The sequence below is a fragment of the Dermacentor albipictus genome, chromosome 3 (genome assembly GCF_038994185.2).
Source record: "Dermacentor albipictus isolate Rhodes 1998 colony chromosome 3, USDA_Dalb.pri_finalv2, whole genome shotgun sequence".
Classification (NCBI taxonomy): Eukaryota; Metazoa; Arthropoda; class Arachnida; order Ixodida; family Ixodidae; genus Dermacentor; species Dermacentor albipictus.
Window position 1 is genome coordinate 4,841,199 of NC_091823.1, and position 21,774 is coordinate 4,862,972.

At 44.6% G+C, this 21,774-nt stretch overlaps 3 protein-coding genes across 9 annotated transcripts in view; 2 read left to right on the top strand and 1 right to left on the bottom strand.

Annotated features, from left to right (window-relative positions):
* Positions 1-5,155, top strand: part of pod1 (coronin pod1) — a 126,759-nt gene extending 121,604 nt beyond the window's left edge. For both annotated transcript variants that reach the window (XM_065454335.1, XM_065454336.1), the window contains exon 25: positions 4,172-5,155. In XM_065454335.1, the coding sequence (XP_065310407.1) occupies positions 4,172-4,192 (21 nt within the window). In that variant the 3' untranslated portion in view covers positions 4,193-5,155. The remainder of the gene's footprint in view (positions 1-4,171) is intronic.
* A 3,259-nt stretch (positions 5,156-8,414) lies between these two features.
* Positions 8,415-9,597, bottom strand: Ufm1 (Ubiquitin-fold modifier 1). The gene is made up of 6 exons (XM_065454337.2): positions 9,554-9,597; positions 9,333-9,391; positions 9,164-9,220; positions 8,893-8,950; positions 8,660-8,732; positions 8,415-8,585 (listed from the first exon to the last, which is right to left on the bottom strand). The coding sequence occupies exons 1-6, from the start codon at positions 9,593-9,595 to the stop codon at positions 8,515-8,517; spliced, it is 360 nt and encodes a 119-aa protein (XP_065310409.2). The 5' UTR covers positions 9,596-9,597; the 3' UTR covers positions 8,415-8,514.
* A 4,806-nt stretch (positions 9,598-14,403) lies between these two features.
* The window catches only part of LOC135920177 (multidrug resistance-associated protein 1-like), a 220,990-nt gene continuing 213,619 nt past the window's right edge, over positions 14,404-21,774 (top strand). The window contains exons 1-3 of one of the 6 annotated variants that reach the window (XM_065454320.1): positions 14,778-14,948; positions 16,234-16,328; positions 17,822-17,866. In XM_065454320.1, coding sequence (XP_065310392.1) covers positions 17,837-17,866 — 30 coding nt within the window. In that variant the 5' untranslated portion in view covers positions 14,778-14,948; positions 16,234-16,328; positions 17,822-17,836. Of the gene's footprint in view, positions 14,726-14,777; positions 14,949-14,972; positions 16,204-16,233; positions 16,329-17,821; positions 17,867-21,774 lie in introns of those variants that run through there. The other 5 variants (XM_065454324.1, XM_065454323.1, XM_065454319.1 and 2 more) reach the window with 5 other exon arrangements.

The following is a 21,774-nucleotide window of genomic DNA, read 5'->3' on the forward strand; positions in this document are numbered from 1 at the left end:
CGCCTGGTCGTTCGCGTGTATAGTCACGCGAATCGTGGCGCGTTCGAAGGCGGCCACGCGAGGCGGTCTCGCAGAAGCCTGGGTCGCCGCGCGCTCGCGGGAGACGTCCCCCCGGCGCGCCGACCCGCCGGGAAAGAGGGGCGCTGCACGCGCGGCACGTCCGTGATGCTCGCTTCCCGAACCCAAAGAGAGCAAGCGCCTTCCTTTCGGCGCCCAAGTAACCTCGCGGCGTTAGCCGCGCCACACTCGCGCCATCTCTCGGACTGCGCCTGTACCATTCCGACCGCCGCATGTGCGGCGAAGCCGCACTACAGGAGACGCGCTATGCGGGAAAAACATCAGGGGAGGCGCGAGGGTCGCGCATCCCCACAACCTCTGGAATTATTTGAATGAAATTTGTTTCATTTGAGAGGGAAAGTTGAGTTCTAGTGACTATAGGAAGCAAAACTTTAATTCAGGGCATTGGATTTCTTACAGAACTTGCAAAAATATCTGCAAGTTAAAGAATAGCACGAAGTTTACCAATTCATAACTCTGCACCAAAAAACAGATATTGCAGTTTTGTAAACTGTATCTGTTTGAGCATCTGAAGCTGAAAAATTTGACATATCAATTTACATAAATACTTCGTTTAGCGCAAAACAACAGACACAAGAAAGGCGACAGGACCGTTGTGTCCGTTGTTTTGCGCTAAACGAAGTATTTATGGATCTGCACGAACTAGCCCGCCTACACATTGCGCTGATCAGTTTACAGCTTACGTGCCATTGTTACAATGTTCACAAGGGTTTTGCAAAAAGCCAACTTGCGATTTAGTGGCATACTTTAGAGCGGCTTATAATACATCAATTTTGTCCACTTTATATGTATTATTGCATGCAGTTTACAGAATTGTGATATTGTTCTTTGTTGCAGAGTTGCAAACTTGATACTTGAGCTTTTTTGTTTCTCAATACTTAGCAGCCAGGCAATTTTTCATTCAAATATTTGACAGTGGTGGTCCATCTGCACCATTTGCACCATTTTACTACAATTCGACTTGCCTGCTCCTGGCTGCGCCCACTCAAGTGCAATTTGCGCCAACTACGCAAAAGTGCAGTATTTGTGCGTTTTCACGGCACTGCACTGTTTTCATAAGGTTATATGCAACTACAGTCAACAACCGATTTTTTTTTTTTACATGCCCGATAATTTGCACGCCTTCGCGGAACTGCCACGGTACCCGATAGAGTCAATGTATAAGAACGTTTGAAATTTCGGATGCAAAAAACCCTTCGCCGCCCCATTTTCTCGACAGGTACGAAGCAGCATTGATCGAAGCCACTACCGCCGCCATTTCAATTATCTCGCCGCCTTGGATAAGCGCTCTTGCACGCAGATCCGCTGGCAGCCGTAGCCACCACCGTGGCAACACTAGGCCTAGCTATTTCGACGTTCGCTACCGAGCTTCGTGCTGTTCGGTGCCATGTTTTTTCATTAAAGGAACACTAAAGGCAAATACTGAGTCGATGTGGACTGTTTACCTACCATTCCAGAAACCTCGCAACGCTTGTTTCGCATCAAGAAAAGACTCGGTTTATGAGAAAATTGCATCTGAAAGTTCCGAGTGGCTTTTTCGAAATTCAAAACTCCTGCCACCCAACCGGGGGAGTGGGGATGTTGCATATGCTATCACCACCCTTTGCCGCCGTCGGTGTGTAAAACCCCGCCCGACAGGTGGCACTACCAAGCCAAGACACAGCGGTGGATTCGCTGCTGCAGCTGCTTTTTGGTCAAGTGGCATAGACCGTTTCGGCATCCTGTGACATCATATGGAAGTTGAATTCTCTGCTACTTGCGCTTTGTGCGAGTTTCGCAGCCGGAAAAACCAGCGCAGAATTGCACGATAACAAAACTAGTGAAATGCGAAAGCATGGGCAGTGCAGAGTCGAGCGAAAACTAAACCTTTCAACCGCCCACGTCATCAAGGGTGATTTCAATGAGTTCTTTTTTCTAAAGGATTAGATAGAACAGGACAAGTAGCATTTTATTTCGTCTTGTAATGCAATACAAGAATGTTTTTTTGCAACACATAGTTGAGTACTAGTGACAAAATTTAACTGAGGAGTGCTTTCATCATTGGGCAAGTGTTTGAATGTTCTGGTGGAGACTCTAACCGCGTCCTGCATTTTCCTCAATTTCTTGATTATTAAGGCTCTGTTCGCGATAATATTGACGCCTTAGAGATTCTCGCACACTAATCTATCACTTTCGCTTGCCTTCATATTTGCCTTTAGTGTCCCTTTATACAATTCGCCGCTGCTAGTAATACCGCTGACTCCGCCTTTGCAATCCTCGCCAATGGCTTCGAAGCTCTGAAAGTACAACGCGTTCCATAATGCCGGCTCCCGAAAGTCAGCTTCGCCTCGCTACAGCAATGTTACGGGGCGAAGCAAACGCAAAATGTATCGGTGAACCATACCAAGAGTGGAAAGAGGCAACTGTCACGGGGCACGGTATCTATTCCTTAATTATACATTCATGCAGCCGCCATCTCCTGTTGCAATACGAGCACAGATATGTCTAATAATTGTACTGGCAGGCCTTCAGAGCTATTTCGGACATGCCTGTGCCAATTTGAGCCCTTGGGGGCAGTAAAAGGCAGTACTTCGAAAGGTCGGTCGGGTATCGGCAACAAAAGTTACGGTTTCACACCGAATCGACTCGTATCTATTCGCAGAGGCCGCACAACACTTGAGAAGCCGACAAACAGCCTCACAACAAAAGCGAGTGTAGGGATAGTACGAACATTGTTCTCCACTGCCATCACCATCTTTGCGACACACGTACCATACGGAGGCATCTCATCTTGACCACCTTCGTAGATGCATAGTCTCTTGCCGAGCTTCTTGCATTGTTATTGCGCGTAATACACATTTTGACTAGTGCGGTAAAGCATATCAAAGCACATCTGTCATTTGGAATGCACACATTTGCCATCACTTTTTGTCTTGTGCCTGACGGCACAAATTGCTCTAGCTCATCTGTAATTTCATGCCTGTCTCACACCCAGGCACATACCTTTGTTCTCATTAGGCTACAAAATTTTATTTAATTGTTTACAAGATTAGGTTACTACCTACCCAAATAAAAAAGGGAAAGTCGCAGTTTCGCCCAAAAGGCGAAGCATCCATTCTGATAACAAATTAGTGGACAGCTATGTGAAGTAGGGATAGTAGTTTTATCAGCCATATAAACTAAACATAGGCATGGTACAGTATCACACACAGAAGCCAATGTGAAAACACATTACTCGATGACTGGAAGAACTCCCTGTCAAAAAGTGGCAGCACCAGCAAGCGAGTTGACCTTCGTGCAGCCGCTCTCAGCAACGCGAACTAAGCCTTGCTAACGCAGCGCAGTGCGGACTCTGTAGCTGTCGCAGATGGTTTTCAAGATACAGCAGCCCGGCCAGGTGCACGAGGCCGCCTGGGCCACCCAGAGTAGAATGCCCCCCCCCCCCCCCTTCCTCTCAAAGCACTGCGTGCAGCGGAAAGTGGCATGCTTCCTCTTTACTTTCCGCCGTTGCGTGCGTGATATTTAGTTGCGATCGCCGACTCACCTTTGCATGCTTTTGCTCGCACATACAGCATACGGTGCGTGCCGACTATTTTATTGCCCGTGGACTTTATACAGAACCTCATGGCGACGTCAACGGTAGAAATGCGCTTGGAGTGTCCATATAATTGCCATCGCAATAAAATGTTTGCAACATTTGTGCATGGTATACCGTCTATGGAAAGGGAAGCTTAATTGGTCGCTGTTGGCTTTGTGTCTTGCTGCACTATTGAGCAGCAATTACTGATTGCACAATAATGACAAGCTTCACCAAATGGCTTCAGATTACTGCTGTACTACTCCAAGTGTTCCAAAAAGACCCGTTTTTCTGCTCCACAATGCTGGTGTGGCTGCTCCTAAACTGTTTCAGAATGACATTTTTCCTGTTCCAAAAACTTAAATATTTATATTTTTTTTAATTTGGAGCATTAGGGTTAAACCAGGTGTGCATTGAAAAATATGTTTACGCACAGCAATGATTGAAGTGCTAACGAAGGCTGGGGCATTGATATTGTCTGTGGTCTAAATTGTTGGTGATATTGTTCTTAATAGCCACTGCAATCTCTTTCTCCAGGATGAAGATGAAGATGTCTGAACGGCATAGTGGTGGGAAACCGATGAGACTCCACCACTGATCTCATGGGGCCACCGAGTCTTCACATTGTTAGGTTTTGGAAAGAGTGCCAAGAGAGAGGCTCAAGAGAAAAGGAAATTGTTGTGCAGTTTTTTTCTCTGAAGTGACCATACACTTTTTTAACTCTTAACTTTTTAAATTATTGCAATGCACTTAAGATAGCTTCACTTGATCACTGTTGTAAATCATCTCTGCTGTTGCTTCCAGTATTCAAAAAACTGCTGTGAAAATTATAAGCATGTTCCTTAAACTTGACTTTGTGAACTTTGTCTGTTTTCCGCAAGTACAAAGACTGTGGTGAAGCAGCTGTTAATTTTGCATGCTGTATCTTCCCTCTCCCTTGTGGTGCCAAAATTGCCATTTTGTGAGTAGATATGCAGTAGTATTGATTGCCTTGCTGACATTTTAAACCTTGAAGAACATGTTTTTCCCCCCTTGTATTTAGTGGCAGAAAAACACGCTGTTCTTTTTTTCGTTTAATCTAAGAGTAGTGCATTTGGAGAATGAACAAATTGGATAAATTATGAATATAAACAACATTGATCTGAAAGCTTAATACTCATTAAGGAAGTGATCTGGGCTTGGTCACCATTTCCAGGTGCTGCATACCATGTTTTCTTGTTCACACTAATGTAATTTTTTGCGTGATGTTCTTAGTCCCTTTAAGTGTGCACCAACTGTATGCCTGTGTCTGAACTGAATGTGCACCCTGGTGATTCTGAGCACCACATGCTTGCACCCCACACACTAGCACTGTCAGAGGTCAAGCATATACTTAAGGCTGTATGACTGCTTAACTAGTCACACTAATATCAGAGGTTGTGACCTCTCTGCAATTTATCGGGGCTGGTGTATATTCCATGATGACCTGTTTGCAGGCACAAAGTGCATAATTTTGATCCATTAAAGGTATTTTGAAAGCAACTTTCATTTCTTTTTTTTTAGTGAACTGCAGGCTTGTGCCTTGGTAGAGCAACAATTTGATTCCGGTTTTCTTTTGTGAGCTGTGTCCCGTCTATGTTGTCATTATTACAATTGGCCAGTCGTGCATGGTAGCTGATGGGAAAAGAATAGAGCGAAATGAACCACTGGCAATGCACCCTCACATGTTCTACAGCGCGAGCACTGCATACCTTGGTTTTTATTTGCTGCCAAGGTGTTGTTCAGGGAAGTTGAAGCAAAATTTTGTGATAGTGGGGCTTCCTTCCTTTCTAATACATTGAATAAACGTTCTTTACTAAAAGTTATACTTTTTCATGATGTATAGCACTTGCACAGCTAAAATTTATTTGTTACATATTTTGGGGAAGGTAAGTTCCCATTATGCCGATAAATGTACACAAACCTCGATGTAAAACCTTGATTTAGTGAAATTGGTGATATAAAGAGCTTTTGGCATTTGCTAGTCAGCTCCGTAAACACCATGGATTTTTTCATGCAATTTAGCGACATAATTCTGTTTTGTAGTTTCAATTTAGTGAAGTCTGGTGTATTGCATGTATGTGGCCTGGAACTTTTGTGACAAGAAAATAAGACATTCATTTACATGTGTCATTTCACTTGCAAAAGTTGCTGGCAAGCAGTGCTTGTTGCTGGAAGGGATCCCGTGCTGGGCACACAACGTTTGTGCTTGCAGTCCCGCAAATACGCTATCTAGCGTGTATTGAATATGGTGGGAAAATCAGTGCTGCCAGGAACGAATCAGAAAAGAAAAACGTCAACAGCAAGTGAGCTTATGAGCACTCCAGTGACAACAAAAGGAATGCGCATTGTCACCGCACCACGTCATCATCGTGAATTGCATAATCTTGGCCTTGTGAATACCAACTCACCTTTATTGTAAATGCAAGATCAAAAGGGTGTTTAATTGAGCTAGTTTGTTTATTCTTCGAGGATTGTAGCAGCATAACTTATGGAACACGGACACAGAAAGAACGAATAGACATGTGAACAGATGTGTAGACGAATAGAAATGAGTTGACAGTGCAATTATGTCCACATCTATTCGTTCTTTCTGTGTTCGTGTTCCATAAGTTCTGCTGCTACAGTCGTCTAAGAAAAAGAAATCAGTTGACAGTGAAGTTGCGTCCATGTTTCTTTATTCTTTCTGTATCCACGTTCCACAAGTTCTGCTACGATCCTCGAAAAACACAATATGGCAGCCTAGAGCCGACGGCTTTGCTGCGAGCTGTTCGTACAACTGGAAGCAGACAGCACCGCTGGCCACATTCGTGTGTTTGGCCCATGTGCACTGCTAGCGGTGACCGGCTGCAGTGTGTACTGCATGCTTTCAGCTGCAATACAGTGTATTTGGCGAGAGAATGCGGCAAGATGGAAGAAAAGCTACATTGTTGGTTATGAAAGGATTAACAGACCTATCAAAGCACAAAACTTTTGCTAGCAAAGGTCATCGTTCCCTGCTGCAAATAGTTCATCCGTAGTGCATAAACAAACGAGCTCATCCGGCATTGCTGGGTCACAAGCATCCCAAGAAATGATTGTTTATGGCATATAGCTACACACCACAAACATTTGTTGCCATTTTGAAGCATTATACAACCTGCAAAGCTTTCACAATTTATTTTGTGCCCAGGCACACTGGCAAGGAAGACTTCCAGCTGTAGGGGCAGTAAAAATTTTTCACAGTTAAAATTTTCTGTAACAAATCGGCACTCCCAACATAGCAGCTCAGGTGACTTTAGAGGTCATTCTCAGTCGTATGCTACTGTCAATTTAGTGTTATCCCTTTCAGACACCAGTTTATCCTGTTGATTGTAAGCTTACTTTCACCACATTTCTTGCATCTTCAGAACCATAGAAAGTGCACAGCTGCATAAAAGATTAAGAATTTTGAATTCTTTCGGGAGTTTTGTCAAGTTTACAGAATGTGGACTCACGCGGAAACTCGCAACAGCTAGGAACATCAAATATGAGAACATCAACTATATTGCATTTTGATAAGCTTGAAAAGCACTTATCCAGCCACTTTAAGATTATGCCTGGTGCACGACATTGTGAAAAACAATGAAAGAAATGAGCCCGCTACATACAGCCTACTGACGCCAAGTAAGAACATCAGTCTACCTTCCCACTCGTTTTGCTAAGACATTTTGCACATGCTAGTCAATATTGCAGCACAATCCAATCATAAGTGTTCCTAGATGTATGCGGCACATTTTAACTATCATTACTTTCATCAGTACTTTTGCTGTTGATCTTGGTCTACAAAACTGTGTACACAGCGTCTCGGTGCCTCAACAAAAGCCTGAATGCACACACATAGGCGACACATCTCCTAGTTCAAAACTATAGTTTGCTGTAATTTTGTGTACGGACTTCATAATTTGCAAGACCGTGTCGCATGTCTATCCTCTTTCACCAAAGCAGCCCATTTTTCATTTGTAACAGTCATCTTAATGCTATCTGTTCTTAGTCACATAAAGTCTGGACCCTTAATCTGAAAATGTACAGAAGAAATAGCATTATTTCTTTTTTTATTCTTGCAGCATTCACTTGCAGTGGTGGAGTTAATTGTTTAACAAAATGAACATCAATGAAAATTGTCCAGCAAAACATGAACGGAAAGTTGAGACATGTTGATTTGGGATTGGCTGGTCCATTGAATATTTTGAGCCTTGCTGTTTATTTTACTCATTAAGCATGGTGACATGTTGCCATTCGTTCCGCACAGTGCAGGCTTGGCGAAGGACTATTTCACAGCATTCCCTACACTTGTGGGAGAGGCAACACCAAGATCACGCAGGATGGTCCCTTGCCAGTTATGCATGATCTGAAAAAATGCTGAACTGTCGTGAAGTGTCGTGATTAAAGTGTAGGGCGAACCGAATGGACCTGATGTTTCCAGTATGGTTGATAACAGTCCGAAGCATTCAGATAAATCTGCCTATTGAAGAGCAGATATTCTTAGGAACATATAATACCATAACATATATACCCTGCATGAGGAAGGGAACTAGGGGAAGACAAAGGCCACTGAGGAGAGAACATGTCCCTAAAATCTTTGGCACACTTGTACATTTTATACCTTGCTACAGCAGCTAGATGGGAAAGTGACTCGTATTTTGCTTGTGCAGAAGATGCATGAACGAGTACTACCAAGCAGTTGGCCTTGCAGTCCCCAGCAGGTTCAGCACTGCTGTGCAGCTTCTTTCACGAAACAGCAGACGATTAAGGAACAGTTTTATTAACTAAGCTTGGTTCAGAAAATCTTGCCTTGGGCCAGCACAGGTGCTAGGTACATTGTATACAATATTAGCATCTGGTCATCTGGAACGACCAACCCGGTCTCTGGGAATAAGCCGAAGTTCTGATCCGTGCTTCAGGAAGATGGTACCTGTGCAGTGAAGAAGGAAAAGCAACGCCGTGTAGAAACCATCGGCTTATATAACCATTAAACAAGGCACATACCAGCAGTATTGGCAGGGTTTATGCCGATTCCGTCATCGGTAATAATAGCACTGGTTGCGGGTGGCACCTTGAACTGCAAGCACACACATAAAATGCCGTGAACATAAAAGAAAAGCACAATTAGCAGAGACTCGTCTCGGAACTAATTATAAAGCCAAACATAGCGCAACTGTCTCGGAAAATAAAAAAAAAATATATTCAGAGTCGCTCTGCAACATGTGAAATGAACTCACTTCTTCAGCAGCGAACTTTAATACTGCTGTGAAAGGGGTGCACTCGGGAACGCAGAGGCTGAAAAAGGAGTTTGCACAGTTTTAAGTTCGCGTGGAGCTGCCATTAAAAGCAGTCGATGACATATGTCAACCCAGGTAGCGGAACTATGATCAATTATAAGCGACCTTGCCTGCTTTACGGTGGCGTGATGCTTTACTTGAATACAGATTTTCAAGATTCTAACGCCTGGCAAAGTGATCGCAAATAAGAAGAATGACAATCTGCACTTACACCTTGTAAGGCAGCTTCGGGTCCGACGTCAGAGTTATCTTGAACGTAACTTTCGACCTTGGAGAAAAGAAGACAACGACACATAAATTAAATGCCACTAGTTAAGCAGTGCCGCCGCGGATACCAATACTGAAAAAAATGCTTGCGAAGACAAGAAATAAGGTCTTACATTTCGGAAGCACACCGAAACCGCGCTGACACCACAGCATGCACCAGAAACAAAACAAACTGAAAACAGAAAGCAAAAAAAAAAAGCTGACATGGTTGCCAAAGGATTTTGTAGTCTTGGGCTATACCTATACGAGCCTAGTAAAGTACTCATATACGAGTACTCGTGGAGTTTTCAGTGAGAAACTCTATGAGTGTACTCATAGAGTTTTAAATAAGTACCCTAGAGGGAAATGTGGCGCTAGTGTCTACGGGGGTTCTCATGAGCGTTGCCTCAACTAGAGTGTACTAGAATGGGGGAGTGGGTCCAGCGGAGGCCCCGACAAGCGGCGAGAGTGAAGCAAAAAACATTGAAATTTGTGGTGGCGCTGCAGTCGCCTTCTTCTGACGTTCCGGCCAATCCGGTGCCTCGACGGCCCGGCGGAACCACGCCTACCGACGGTGGTTACGGCAGCGCCCAGCTGTCGTCTGCTCGACGCGCCGCCGTCTCCTGAACACGCCGTCGTGCTTGTGTATATTTCGTCATTTTCTCTCTAATTGATTTGTGTACCAGGAATGTAAAAAAAGAATGCAATATAAATACTGCTTTGCCACGAATTGAGGTTCCTCGCTTCCGTCAAACGATGCCGTCTGCACGATATCTACGCGCGCAGACGGCCCTCGCATATGTGTTATGGTTTGTCTGGTAACTCGGCGTCTTGGCAGTGTTCGAAGACTGAGAGGATGAGCACACTTCTGCGAAAGAACTACTGTTGTGTAGTGGGTTGCATCAACGTATACAGTAGATTGAAATGGTCCTGCCAAGCTCTCGCTCTTCGGAGTCCTTAAGATGAAGAACGGCGACGCGTGCAGGAGCTCATTCTTCACCGCACGGACTCCATTCGTGAGCTGCACTTTGATGCAAAGTACATACTGAGGCATTATGTGCATATCATTGAAGGCCAGGAAGTATCTACACAGCGTGGAAAGCCTGCGCTTCGGTCTGTTGCGGTACCCGCAATCCTTTGCCGTATTTTCAGGATTATCTCTACGAGCAGCCTACACCCGAGCAGCCCACGCGAAAGAGAACGACCTCATATGCAACAGATGAAGGCCGGTCAACAAAGAGAACGCTCCCGCTCTCAGTTGAACGGTCATTCAGATTGGAGGCATGTGTCAATGGAAACCTGCGCGAGCTCGAAGACGTAGACAACCGATAACATGCTTCCTATATAAACAATGTGTTTTGCTTTATTCACCCAGGGTGTCTGGAAAACCAACTACATCTCAGGCGTATATGACGCACAAAAATAGGGAAGAAAAATGCTATTCCGTAAATATTTTCAAAACCCACAATTAACCTACAAAAAAATGTGCTGCACGTAAAGAATAATGTGACCCATATAGGCTCCCTAAATCTTAAATCGCTGCCGTTATTAGGGCATCGGGGAAATTTTGTTAGCATTCAATATATCGCCTTGAGAAAGGAAGAAAACAAAGGTTTACCAATCTTTATTTAATACCTAATTATGCCACACACTAAACTCATCCCATTACGGCACATGGTCCTCATTTCTTCGGAATATCAGCTATGAATTTCGTTTTCTCATGACACAGTGAAACACGCACATAAGGTAAGGAAAGCAAACTGCAAACGCGATCCATCTGACTGCGTGACTCCAGCTAATCCAGGCACGGTCATCCTCGAACGCAACTACAACGCTGCGCTCGACCGCGGCCGTGCTTTTTTTTTTTTTCTGGTGGGGGGGGGGGGGGGGAGGCACGCTCTTCGACCGGCGCCGCCGCGGCCTCCGCCGTGCGCGGGGGCGTGGCCTCCAGAAGAAGGCGATGGTGGCGCCCTCTGGATTTTCAATAAAAAATGCCTCAGCGCGGAGCCCTCGTTGGACCCACTCTCCGAATCTAGTACACTCTACCTCAACCTACATGGGAATGATGGGAAGTACAGGCTTCGGATTGACTTCGATTTTTAGACTAGTGGCGTTTTCTTCTGGCGCAGTAAACAAAGCTATACTCAAATATTATCGCGTAAAATCTAATTCTATTTCTGCAGTATGGTATATAATGTACAACACGCTACATAAACTTGTATGACTTTGAGATGGAAGCATGGTTTACTATGGTTGTCACCAGGACACATCAGGGTATGCATACTTGTGCGATTCTGGTCCCAATTTAAAGCCAAAGAATAATTATTTATTCATTTTTGCAACAGCAAAACAACCGTGCATGTACTTATATAAAAATACTCATCGAGTATTTTTGAAAATAGAAATGTTGTATTGTGACAAAGCGTTGCGCTCTTGAGCGGAATGCTACAAGTGTCGTCTGCTACGACGCCTTCTCGCTGCATTTAACGCGAGACTTTTCTCGCAGACGACAGGCATTTGCGAACTCTCTCGCTCTTTCGAAAAGGTTGCGTCGGCTGTCACGATTGCTGAACGTCTTCAAGTACTTTTAAGCACATCTGCTGCAGTGCTAGCTAGGACGCTAGTGGCCTCCTACGAGTATGCTTCATCATATTTATATTGGTGTACCGCTTCCGAAGCGTCACAGCGTGGCTTTGCGGGTGCCCATTGTGCGACACTAGACTACAGCTAGGAAGCGCAGCTATCTTTCCCACCACAAGTAAGTTTGTGTTCTCAAAGTCCTAAAACACGCATTTCAATGAGCACATAAACGAGCAATGCAAAATGAAGCTCTCAATAAAATTTGATTTTCAAGCCACTAGAAGTACAACTGTATATGTCTTGTATCAGTAGTGCCTTCTTTGTCCTATTCTGAAGTTTCATAAAGCACATAACGCTACAGTGCCAACCTAACACACTTAACAAACCAAAGTCCAAACGCTCAAAACATGTTCTTTCAACGTTTACGATGCCGCCACTTTCTCGTCAGGGCTTCGACGCCACACGTAACACAAGCATCGTCCCAGTCGCGGGCCCAGCGCGCTATCGCCACTCCGAGCAACATAACAAAGGCAGAGAGCTTTGCGTTGCACTGTCCCACTGCAGGTTATAGCAATTGCGCTTGGAGCGAAACCAAAACTGCCAAAAAAAATACTCGTAGACTGGTTCGCCAGTCAATACAATGCCAATCCGAAGCCTGTACTTCCCATCATTCCCATGATGGTTGAACGATCGCAGCGCCAGATTTGCCTCTAGGTATACTAATATGAAACTCTATGAGTGTACTAGACTATGCAGGCTAGATGACAAAAACACAAATAAGACGTGCCCAAAATTGGCCCAAATTAACGTTTTATAGGGTGGCGCCCTCTAGAGTTAAAATGCGGATCTTAAAGGTTGTGCACACGACCTACTGTAACTCCAGACCTGCACAGATATCCGGCTTCTATGGGAGCAGCTTGCGCCCACTTTCGTTCAACCGACTGCCGTAGGTGGCGCTTTTATAACCTGTTCGTCTGCTACGCGGTGGGCGGTTGTGCGGCGTTGTAAGTAGTAGGGCAGCTGTGGTGTTGCGACGAACTGCTTCTCTAGTTGATGATTTTTGCTAACACAGTGACAGAGATGTCACAAGGCTTTGATCGGTAACTTGGCTCCAAAAGTTGACTCCCCGAACCTAAAGAATGTCGGAGCGTGTAGTCCGCTGCTCTCTAAAATAGCGTTAAATAGCCGCTCCCACTGCCTTTTTCAAGGAGATTATTATAAATCCCATTGCGTATAGAGTTCGCAACGTACCCAACAGTTTCATTGTACACGTTGTAAAATTCGCGTCTGCGCTCTTTAGAAACTTGAAGCCACCGTAATGTTCGACGACAGAATGATTACCAATCACTCTTAAATGTTGTCCGTGAATGCGTCACGAGCTCAAAAAGTGAATTACGCACACAGCTTCACTGCGTACGTATCTTCAGCACCACCGTTATGCTGCCGCCGTACTACGCGGAAAAGCTAGCTTTACAGTTTGAAAAGAGTTCCGTGACACGATTTTTAAGGCCTGCACTGCAGCACGTTTTAAAGCATTGGGATCGCTTAATTTTTTGCGCGCTTTCTACTGAGCTAGACATCCAACGATATTAAAAACAAGATATGCTCACCTTCCCTTGAAACAGAATCGATCAGACTGTTGCACATATCGGGCGGAGGACTTACTAGTGAATACTTTTACTATACTTTTACCAGATCATCTTCCTTTCACTACGGCACACAGCAGTAAATACTAATGTCATCTACGACATTAGGCTGTCTGTAATCAACTAAAGAAAGCTAGATTATCCTATGAATCTTTTTAAACAATTTTTCCAGTCTCTTAAGGAGGCTGGGAAAGGGAAATTTATGCCGTTGATCTAGCATTGCAGCGGCCACCTATTCTCGTTGTTTACATTCCTCGCACCGTTCATCCTCTTCTAGTTTCACTATTCAAACGCAAAGCATTCGCAAATATGTCTTCTTTTGTATATTTGTGAATTTATTCATTTACCGCCAAAACAAGCGCTTTGTGCCTGCCGAAATGGCAAGACAAGCGCTGAACAGATCGCAGAAGCAGACGACAGCGAACAGGTTATGACTAGCGCCACTCTGCTCGTACGTTCTTTCCCTAGCGGCAAAAGGGGCGAACTAGACCAGGCGTGCTGGAGGAGGGAGATCTGTGCAGGTCTGTAGTTCAGTAGGTCGTGGTTGTGCATTTGCTAGTTGAATGCGCTGAACGCAATTTTGAGAGCCAGAATCGCGTCATAGACGTTTTGGTTTTGGAAAGGTGTAAGGCATAGAATGCTAGAATTACATTGTGAGGAACTCTATGTGTGCTGGTTTCGCAGCAATCAGGAAGAAAAAGCAGAGTCCTTCACTTAGGAGAGAGCATTACGTCACGCCGCCAGCCTTGGCAAGCGAACGCTCCGTGACACCAGTCCCTTGGCGATTCCGTTGTGTTTGGACGCCACCTGATTATTACGTAATCTCCTTGTGACAATAGTTGCTTCATTTTTAGTTCGTATATAATGTATATAAAAATAAACTTGCTAATAGATAGCCACACTTCTTTTAGGAAGTATAAAGAAGTGTTTTGAAGAGAGAGAAAGAAGGGAAATCGTGTTGCGCGCAGCTGGTGGCTTCAAGGTTGCACAGCTGTTCTGTGGTTGCGCGGTTGCTTCGTTAGTTAGTCATTACACAGACAGTCATGGGTTAGTCAGGATAGTTGTGATTTGTTAGCAACTCATGATAGCAATGCTGCGCAATATATGTTTAAGTTTTGGTCATACCAGTCATACTCCGTGGCTTTAATGTAAAAGCCGCAGACGGGCACCGGCAACACCGGAACACCTGATGGTTTCGTTTTCAACCCACCTTCCTCTGCGCAGTCACGGAAGGAGCGGAAGGCTCATTGGCTCGACATATTTTTAGCGCGTACGCACGTGTGGGAACTGGATTAGCGCAGGTACTTCACGTGATACGCTTGCTCGTTCCTTCTTCCTTTTTATTATTATTATTATTGCTGTTTCCCATAGACGCTAGTTGCTGTTCATTCAGTTGGACCCACGACCGGCTTTATAGTATAACGATCGGCTTTATAGTATAAAGCCGGTCGTGGTTGGACCAGTTGCTACTCTGAGTGTATATATATAATTTGTCCACACAATTTTGCGTGGCAGCTAAAATATGTAAGAGAAACTTGGGATTTATGAACTAGTGTAGGACAGTGTCGAGTTGGCTGCTTGTTGGTAGTAGAAAACCGGCTGCATACATGCGATGTGAGACTACGCGGCGAGTTCGTTCTTAGCTTGCGTGCGATACGCATCCTCAGGGCCAAGCAAGTTTTTCTCGTTATATCTCTGAGCGTTCGAGCGTCGATGTTTATGCAGAGAACTTGCGTGCTAGGCCATGGCGGCCTTGTACTGGATCGAATGAGAGCCAAGGATGGCATCATTTATTATCTTTCCTGGTATCACCAAAGAAGGCCATTGGCCATATCGATGAGCCCGATAAGCTTGAAAAGTTGGTAGCGAGCCATCGGGCATTGCGAAACTCGTGGTATGCACGTAAAGCCTGTAGTGATTGCTTAACTCCTTCAGAGTTAAATAAAGAATACCAATGCACTTGGAACCTTGAGTTGTGGGTCGGTTATTACCCTATGTTTTCTTTGGTAAGCATGCAGTTAAAGCCCAGCAAAATGCCATTGGACAGTCATGCACTCCAACAAACTAGTCAACTTCACCTGGTTTGGAACTCCTGTTATTTCATGTCAGAAAGTCAACCAATTTTTAATTAATGTAGATATTTTTGCTTTTCTGCGCAGCAACTGTGTTTTCGTTTTTTCGATTGGACGACGGTAGCACCTTTGTAGCATCGAGTAAAAACGTGTCAGCATTTATAGTTGCACCATTTTGCAGCACGCTTCACAATAAAAACGTTCTCACTGTGGTGAAATGAATATGGACAGCCACAGTCACCAGTGATTTTCTTTTGTCTGTTCATGGAATACATGATTTTTTTGTGCACACGTGTTTCCATACAGCATAATATAATTGAAGGAATGTGCGCAGGGCTTCTTTGTAGATAAGGTGGACAACCTGTCTGTGGAACCCAATTGTTGTCCTTGATTAATTGCTTGTAGGCTGGTCAGTCCGTACCTTGGTACCTTTAAGCTGCACTTTCTCTAGTTTGGCTTTTGCCCTTAGGAGCCATGTACAACACATGACTAGTATCCATTGCAGAGGCAGAGAACATGCACTTCACAGTGTCTTAAAGCCCAGGTTACAGGAGGTGTAAAAGCTGCCCTTGTTTGAAGCCTCATGAGAGTGACTTCCTCCACCTGAGTGAGGTTCTAGGAAATGTAGCAGGCACATAGGAGGATTAGAGTGCATGTTTCCTACCAGAGAGTAGATTTTCAGGCTGCAAAGGTGGAGCAGGAAATAGGTGAGTGATATCATGTGCTAATTATTATAGTGGTTCTGACTGTGACCCTGCATCCAATGAACATTGATGGTGAATTGGGACGACATCCTTCATAAGAAATGTAAAGTCTGTGGATCTCTTCCCAGGTACACATTACGTTTGTAACTTGTTTCAGTTGCTTCATAGTGTTGAGTGAGTTGGTATATTGTCAACGTCACTATGTTGGTAAAGTGCAAACAGGTATGATTGCACCATGTATGGCCTGTAGCTCAAGTAATTAAGAATCTGTTGCTTCTGCCACATAGCTGTGAACAACTTGAATATCAAGGTGTGTCGTCTTCATGAAGGCAACCTGTCCTCCATTCTACTGAGCAGCTGTGTCTGTGTAGATCAAACAATGTCACCTAGGGCACTGATCTCTAGTGCAGTAAGTGACTGGTTACCTCTGTGGAGCTTTGCTTTCTTATTGCGTATAACAGAAGTACAGCTCATGAGGGTTGCAATGTGGGCTTGTTGGTAATGCATCTTCAAGGGGTGTACGGTAGCGCGATTAAAAGAGTGGACAAGAGAAGACACACAGGGACACTTACAGTGCTGTGTGTGTCCCTGTGTGTCTTCTCTTGTCCAGTCTTTTAATTGCGCTACTGTACACCCCTAGAAGTATAGCACCATGGCAGAAAGTCATCTAGTTCTATGTTCTGTAATAACAAGAACAAAAAGCGGCAACTGATAAAATGTACCATTGTTTCGGCTGTCTTGGTTGTTCGCACTGAATTACAAATTCCATAATTGCACTAGGCTGGGCGTGTTTGTTGGAAGTAGTAAGCGACCACGGCCCAGTTGTTACTTTACGTGGATAGAGGCCTGATGACATGCCACATAGAAGAATAGAGAAGCGGATGGGCAAAAGAAGCCCCGCTATGCCAGTGGCTGGACCCACTCTTGGCCAGCGCACTTCCCCACTAGCTGATACGTACTGCCATATTTCGGTAAGCAGGCCCATTGCCACCTGCAGAGTGTAAACCACCAGTGCCTCTGACAAAAATGAAAGCCTCTGCAGTAAACTGAGGAACTTGCATTTCGTGTTGTCTTTCCTCATCCTTTTGTAAATACGTGCTTCACCGCCGTCCTGTCTCTTGTAAAATAAACATTCAGTCTTGAAGTGAACTCCGATGAGTCAGCATCGTTCCTTTTGAGGCTCGTGCATGCATGGCAACACCACCCGAAAGAGTCTCATGTAGTTAGTCACATTCGCGAAGTAACTTCTACAGTTTGGTTGTAGTTTTATTCCACAATGTTTTTGGATTCGCGAGAGTTCAGAATGGATGAGTCGGCATGAGTACCACCAATCCTTGGCACAATCCTACCTACAATACATATGCCCCATTGCCATCCAAAATTGTGTGTTGCACAACTAAGGGACGGCTGGAAATGCGGCTGGAGGCATTGACACATACTAGTATTTTGCTTTGTATCCCAGTTCTGTCCAAACCACTTTTGTATTACCCAGACAGGGAGAATGACAATCATTTTTACTGCAAGTTCTTTCTTTTTTTTGCTTAGCACATTTCAAGTTCTGTTTAATTTCCACCTTGTGTGAATGCACATAAACAAAGAAACATTTTTCTAATATTTACAGCACTTGTTATCAGCTATGGATGGCTTTTGCAACACATCATTTTGGGTGAGTACTGCATATGAACACATTTTGTTGGCTTATTTCTTGATCAGTAAAATGGACAGCTCAGTGCTTGTGTTGTTTCTTTTCTTATCCATCAAAATAATTTTGCAAATCGTTCAGTTCCATCTCTTGTGAGATGTCTGTCGCTTGAAAACATATTACAAGGAGCATGCTCCTTCATTGACATAAATGGAATTAACATTGTGCCCATAGAGAGTAGGCATGAAATAGGTTGTAAAGTGAGTAGACTGGAACTGTTGGCTTTTGTATAATTTGTGTGTCCTGCATACCTGTCAACTCTCCCGAATTTGTCATCAAATTAATGAATTTAGGCTTGTTTTACGATTTTATGATGTTGCGTCCATCTTTACGAAAAATCGATCCACAAAAAGTTTCGTTAACTGGTCTCTGAACCTTCTGTTGGTAGTCTTCTGACGGTCAAGACTGAGTTGGGGTACCTATTTTGATCAAGATAATGTAGACAAATTCCTGAAGCTGGTGAATCATCAAAAGCGATATCATTGGAAAAGTCAGTGTGATCTAAAAACAGTGTGTCAGTTTGTGCTTATCCTAGTTTACTGGTGCTTGTGTGTGTGCATCCCTGAAAAGGTATGTGATCAGTGCAAGCTTAAAAGGGGCCCTGAACCACCCCTCAGGCTTGGTGAAATAACATAGTCCTCGGATAGCATACGCTGCTGCGAACGTCTCAGCCAAGTTTTGCTGTTGTACGGGTGCGTGGAGCTCGCAAGCGGATCCCGAAGTCACCTTTCTCTCAAATCTCTCTTTTCAACAGAAGGCCCTGTTCTCACTCTCTTCTGGGTGCTTTATTTTGTCATCAGACGCAATATTTCATCATTCCCTTAGATGGCGGCTATTGGCCGACAGCTGACACCAAGCTGTGGTTGGCTTCAGGGCCTAGATACCGCTGCCGCTGTGTCGTGCCACCACGAGTCCGCTGGCTAAGTGCACTGCAGCTCGCTGAGGACAACCGCATTTGGCTTATGTTTGGCGCGTCGTAGGTGCAAAAGGCAGAAATCGTGGCGTCTACGTTAACACCCAAAATGAAATATGAACTGCACGCCATGGTGATATTTAGAAGGCAGAGCGTTGTGGGCATGCCCTACTGTGCCAGAGCCTTCGCAGTGGGCTGTAGCCTTCGCAGTTCTTAGCAAGGCATTGAAGAAGGAACGGGAGCACAGTGGAGGCCACGTTTGATTACGAGTAACTCTGCCTCTGCTGAACACATTGAAATACTTTTCGCGGCAAAGTATTCCTAATATAGCCCATTTTGACTTCAAATGCCTTTCTCCACTTCGATAAAAAGTGGTTCAGGGCCCCTTTAAGAAATTGTTCAGATCGCATGCAGTGTGGTAGTTCATATTATGCGAAGCATTTTGCAGGTACCCAGCTGTGCAGCATTGCTTGGGGTTCCGTAAACCGTTACCAGCAGAACAAACGTGTTTGTTTAAATTGTGAAATGTGAAAAAGTGCAGTGCAACTAGGAGTAGTTTTATGTGTGGCTCATGAGCGTACATATGATGTTGAAGACAATCATATGGCAGCAAAAACATGATTTTTGTACTGCCTGTTCACCGCGAGCTTACGACATGACAATTATTGGGCTCTACATAGGTAATCAACTAGCGTAGGCAAAAGATCACAGGTTGTGACGTCATTAGCAACTGTCTGTTATAGAGTCATACGTACCTATGGCTTTGTCAGGTGGTGTATGTTAAAACGATGATGGCATTTGTACTCCAGCAAAAAATGTTAAAAACATGAATAACTTTGTGATCATAAAGTTAGTACAATGTCACATAGTTTCTACATAGTGTAATCTGCTATGAGGAAAGTACTGTGGATAGTGAGCCGGTCCTGGAGATACAGTTGAACCTCGCTATAACGAAATGGGCGGGGAATGCGAAAAAATTTGCTTTCGCAAGAATTTCATTGTTGCAAAATGAGACAGCACAGATAGGATATAGAACTACATTGCTGACAGTACAAAGTGCACCGCATGTGTTGATCAGCAGTGGCAGCACTGCCGTGAAGCAGTATATTCGGTCTGTTGCTTTCGGAGGTACGATCACTTTTGCGAGATTTTGCATAACTCGGCACCGAATGCAGAGCGACAGCATGCCACGCATGCAGCAGTATTTCTCCAGCGGTCACTGTCGCCTATAGGCTCTGATGTGTCTGGTGCCGAGCACAAAAGTGATTGTATCTCGTATTACGAAGGCAGTCGATCAAGATTACGGCCCCTTCGTGCAAATCTACGTCCAGCACCGAATCTGCATGTGATGCCTCTTGGATGGCATCAAAACCAGCGTTCTTGAAGCAAGGAATGCATACTCCCGGACGATCACTCAATCACAGCCCGACGCGCAGCATTCCATTCTGTGACCGCCATCACAAGTGCCATGAACAATTCCACGTTGGTGCGATGTGGATTTTCTTGTTTTTTGCTACATTTTTCTCACCGAGGTGCACATTACGCACTGCACTAAGTGTGCAAAAACTGTTGTCACGTGTCGGTGCAACATGCTGCCACTTCATACAGGCGATCAACAAACAAGATGATGTCCATGATGTGTTTCCGGCGCTTGGTTGTTTTTGTAAACGAAAATGGCGTTGCCCATGCGAGTGTAATGTGGTGGTATTTTATGCAATTTTAGTGCAAAGCAATCACATTTGAGCACATTTTAGAGCCTGTTAGCCTTGTGCGACTAGGTAATATGCGGGGTTACATTCCGGCAAATTTCGTTGATGTGGAATTGTAGTACAGTGACATTTCATTGTCAAGAAGTACACAATGCATTGAGAATCCTATGGGTGTTCGCCAAGGATACGAAAATATTTCGTTGTCATGAGAATTTCATAGTCGCGAGATTTCGTTGTCGTGGGTTTTGACTGTAGTGCACTTTGACACAGCGCCTCAAAGTGTGAGCTCTCACAAGGAAAGGAGACGAGAAAATGGCACGTGGTGCACTTGCCGAGTATTTCACAAAGCTGCGCACCTTTAGAATGAGAGAAGGATGCTGTGCTCGATGACAGAGGTTTGATTCCATCATCGGTAACACATTATATTTCGTTTTTATTAAATTCAGCTGAGACGGGAACCTACTACAAATAGCCAAAAATGAGGCAAGGAACGCCTGTGTACAGGGCGCTATGCATCATGCATTCTATACATATGGTGTAGTCCAATAAAGGCACGGGGATTTGTTTGTTGAACGCCACTCTGAGTCACTTGTGTAGACGCGGCTAGCCTCTGTCATCATCCTTCATCTTGCATGGTGCCAGAAGTGGCTGCTGTTCGCTCTCTCTAATGGCAGACAAGCTTGATGCAGCGTTTGCCAGCGACCGAACTTTGACTTTGCCGACTCAAGTGCATGGTCTACCTGGATTGAGCAGTTGGAGGACTATGCCTATGCTGCAGGATGGCACCGAGCTACTGATGAGGCTCGGGTACAAATGCTTCTTTATTGCATGGGTGTTCAAGCTCGGCGCATGCTGGCGGCTTGCCGCTTGACGGCCGAAGTTCAGTCGTACAGCATTGTGAAAAGCAAGTTCACCTCGTATTTCGTGCACCCGCTAAATGAAGTTCACAAGAGTTATTGTTTTTACAAGTGGATGCAGTAAGGAGATGAAAGCATTGTTGCTTTTTATTCCGCGTTGCAAAACGTGGTAAAAAGGTGCAATTACAGCTTAGCGTCCATCGAGGACAGTCTCATTTGAGTGCGATTTATCGTTGGTTTGTTGGACAGCAGGCTATTGGAACAACTCTGCCGCACTTCTGACTTAACGCTTGTAAAGTGCTCCTGCTTGCACAGCTGCATGAGGATGCTGAAAAATAAAACCAGTTATCTGGGCCAGTCGTCGTTTATGCACCGAAACACGGGCCAGCAAAA

What these genes read in the sequence shown, in the direction of transcription:
- Ufm1 (XM_065454337.2), bottom strand. Translation starts at nt 9,595, where the DNA reads ATGAGAACCCCCGTAGACACTAGCGCCACATTTCCCTCTAGG. An exon ending in GCGCCACATTTCCCTCTAGG is followed by an intron (nt 9,392 to 9,553) that starts GTACTTATTTAA and finishes TTCTGTTTTCAG; the next exon opens with TTTGTTTTGTTTCTGGTGCA. An exon ending in CCGAAGCTGCCTTACAAGGT is followed by an intron (nt 8,951 to 9,163) that starts GTAAGTGCAGAT and finishes CTCCTTTTTCAG; the next exon opens with CCTCTGCGTTCCCGAGTGCA.